A 2,561-nucleotide genomic window follows, 5' to 3' on the forward strand; every position below is an offset into this window, starting at 1 on the left:
CAGATGTGGTGGAAGTCTCACTCGTCTTTGAAATTTGAAGGACAAGGCGCCCATTGCCTAACGAAAATGAACCCTTTGTTACTTTAGAGACACCCTAAGGACCAACGTTTCCAAAAAAAAAAAAACCCTCTCTTTTCGTGTTGAACAAACGTGCCATGTTCAAAAGTTCATATTGAAAATGCGGAACATCTATACCCCCTATTTCATGTTGAAAAGAGGCCATGCGCGTTGAAACTTGCATGCAACTTATGCTTTATCATTTATCTATCTAGTGCTTTATCATTTATCTATCTAGGCTATCCATCTATATATATCTCATGAGCCTTGTGTGTTTCCAGTGAGACAAGCAAACGGGTATTATAATTTAATGGCAGGGGGAATGATGAGGGTATTCCAGGTGCAAGTGCAGGGAGAGTCGCCGCCGCCATGGATTCTACTCATTTGTGGTTTCTTATCTATAGTAGCACTGCTACTTATGACTATGAATAAGCGACGATCTGGGAACAAGAACTCGTTCCCGCCAGGCCCATTTGCGTGGCCTGTGATCGGTCACCTGCACTTGCTCACAAACCTGCCTCACCAAGCTTTGCGGGGCATGGCCCAGAAATACGGGCCTATTGTAGGGCTGCGCTTGGGCCAGCAATTGGCCGTGGCCATCTCCAGCCCGGAGCTGGCCAAAGAGGTGCTTCACACACACGACAAGATCTTTGCTAATCGACCCCCTTTCCAGTTCAACGAGCTTCTGCTGTATGGGCAGAACAGCGACATCGTCTTTAGTTCGCAGTGCCCACAGTGGCGGAAGCTGAGGAAGATCTGCACCGTGGGCCTGTTTACAGCCAAACGCCTACAGGAGCTCGAGTATGTCCGGCAGCAGGAGGTGGCCAGGCTGGTACAGAGGTTGCAGGAGAAATCAGCAAGCGCCACGTCGCGGGTGGTGGACATTGGGCACTGCGTGGGCGAGATGACTAGCCACGTCATCATGCTGTTGCTGCAATCGGAGGGCACTGTGCATGTGGGCGTCGAGAACCTGCACGAGCTGATGAAGGAGGTGGAGCATGAGGCGAGCATCCCCACTTTGAGAGACCTCGTTCCCGCTCTCTCCTTCCTCGATTTTGCACGAAAGCGCCGCATGCGATGCCTGCACAACCGTGTCCACAGTATCTTCACCGAGTCGCTAAATCGCCGCAAGCAGAGCAGCTCCTCCTATGATGATCTTCTGCAGTCTCTCCTCTCCAAAGAAGAGAATGATGCCAATGGCGCTATGAAGGACTCCATTCCGGACACCCTCACCTCCACTGAGATTAACTCCGTCCTGCTGGTAATATGAATTGCATCCTTAACACCGCTCCTTATCTGCCTGTCTGTCCTCTCGCTAATTGATTCCAGCTCTTTTTTGAATGATTCTAACATATAATGATGCTGCTTCTCTAGGACTTGATCCCAGCTGGCGTTCACACAACAACGCTTACCCTGGAGTGGGCCATGGCTGAGCTCCTAATAAACCCACACTGTCTTGAGAGGCTGCGCCGCGAGATGGATGAGGCGTTCGGCAGTGGCGGCGAGAAGATGATCAGCGATGCAGACATCCCCAAGCTCAGCTACTTGAAATGCGTGGTGAAAGAGACGGCCCGCCTGCACCCACAGGTACCCATGCTGGTGCCGAGAATCTCGACAGCAGAGTGCAAAATAAAGGGGTACACCATACCAACAGGTACTGTGGTGTTTGTGAATGTGTGGGCCATCGGCAGGGATGAGAAGGTGTGGGCCAAGGCAGAAGAGTTCAGGCCAGAGAGATTCGAAGGAGAGCAGGAGGTGGACCTGAGAGGGCAACACTACGAGTTGCTTCCCTTTGGGTCAGGACGGAGAATTTGCGTAGGCCTTCCGCTAGCTCTTTCCGTCGTGGAGGTCACCCTCGCCAATCTCGTTCATCGCTTTGACTGGCAGCTCCCTCCCGGAGTTACCCCCTCCTCTGTCAACATGCTTGAAAAGGGTGGCATGACCAATAATAAAGCCACCCCCACTTTGGCTATCCCCAAGCCTCGCATTTTAATGTAACGTGCACTTAAAACCCTCGCAGACTTTGCACTTTAAAGTTTAGACGCGGCTGGCTGTAAAAATAAAATAATTTGCAAGAGGATTTTGTTTCTTAACCCCTTATTCCCAATCTTCTCTTGAGAAAACACCACCCCTACTTAGTACTTCCCCACAAAAAAGCCCTGACTAGCAATGTCCTTGCAAATTCTCTCACCCATGTTGAGAGAATTGGTCAGCTGCTCTTGCAAGGTTCAAGGTGAAAACAACGCATAGCTTCTTGTGAGCCTGCCATTTGATTGGACTATCAGCTCCGCTAAATCTTTTGTAAATGTGGGAAACTTGGGCTCCTACACACATCACACTTCCTCATGCAACCCAATTGAGAGAGAGAGAGAGAGAGAGAGAGAGAGAGAGTAGCCAGGCAAAGTAGGGGCATACGATATGAATGGCAAACCAAATCAAGTAGAGGACAAACCATACCTTGACATGTGTGGAGCACCAACATGGACAAGATTCTTCAAATACCA

At 50.1% G+C, this 2,561-nt stretch overlaps 1 protein-coding gene across 1 annotated transcript; it reads left to right on the forward strand.

Annotated features, from left to right (window-relative positions):
* The first annotated feature begins 367 nt into the window (after positions 1–367).
* On the forward strand, positions 368–2,091 carry LOC147446988 (flavonoid 3'-monooxygenase CYP75B137-like). Its single transcript, XM_086524224.1, has 2 exons — positions 368–1,318; positions 1,432–2,091. Exons 1-2 carry the CDS (start codon positions 368–370, stop codon positions 2,053–2,055), a joined length of 1,575 nt encoding a protein of 524 aa, XP_086380350.1. The 3' UTR covers positions 2,056–2,091.
* Positions 2,092–2,561: the final 470 nt, after the last annotated feature.

Source organism: Adiantum capillus-veneris, chromosome 11 (genome assembly GCF_014529385.1).
Source record: "Adiantum capillus-veneris isolate H3 chromosome 11, ASM1452938v2, whole genome shotgun sequence".
Lineage (NCBI taxonomy): Eukaryota > Viridiplantae > Streptophyta > Polypodiopsida > Polypodiales > Pteridaceae > Adiantum > Adiantum capillus-veneris.

Coding starts and splice junctions, on each gene's coding strand:
- LOC147446988 (XM_086524224.1), top strand. CDS start 368: ATGGCAGGGGGAATGATGAGGGTATTCCAGGTGCAAGTGCAGGGAGAG. Junction 1,319..1,431: donor AGATTAACTCCGTCCTGCTG/GTAATATGAATT, acceptor CTGCTTCTCTAG/GACTTGATCCCAGCTGGCGT.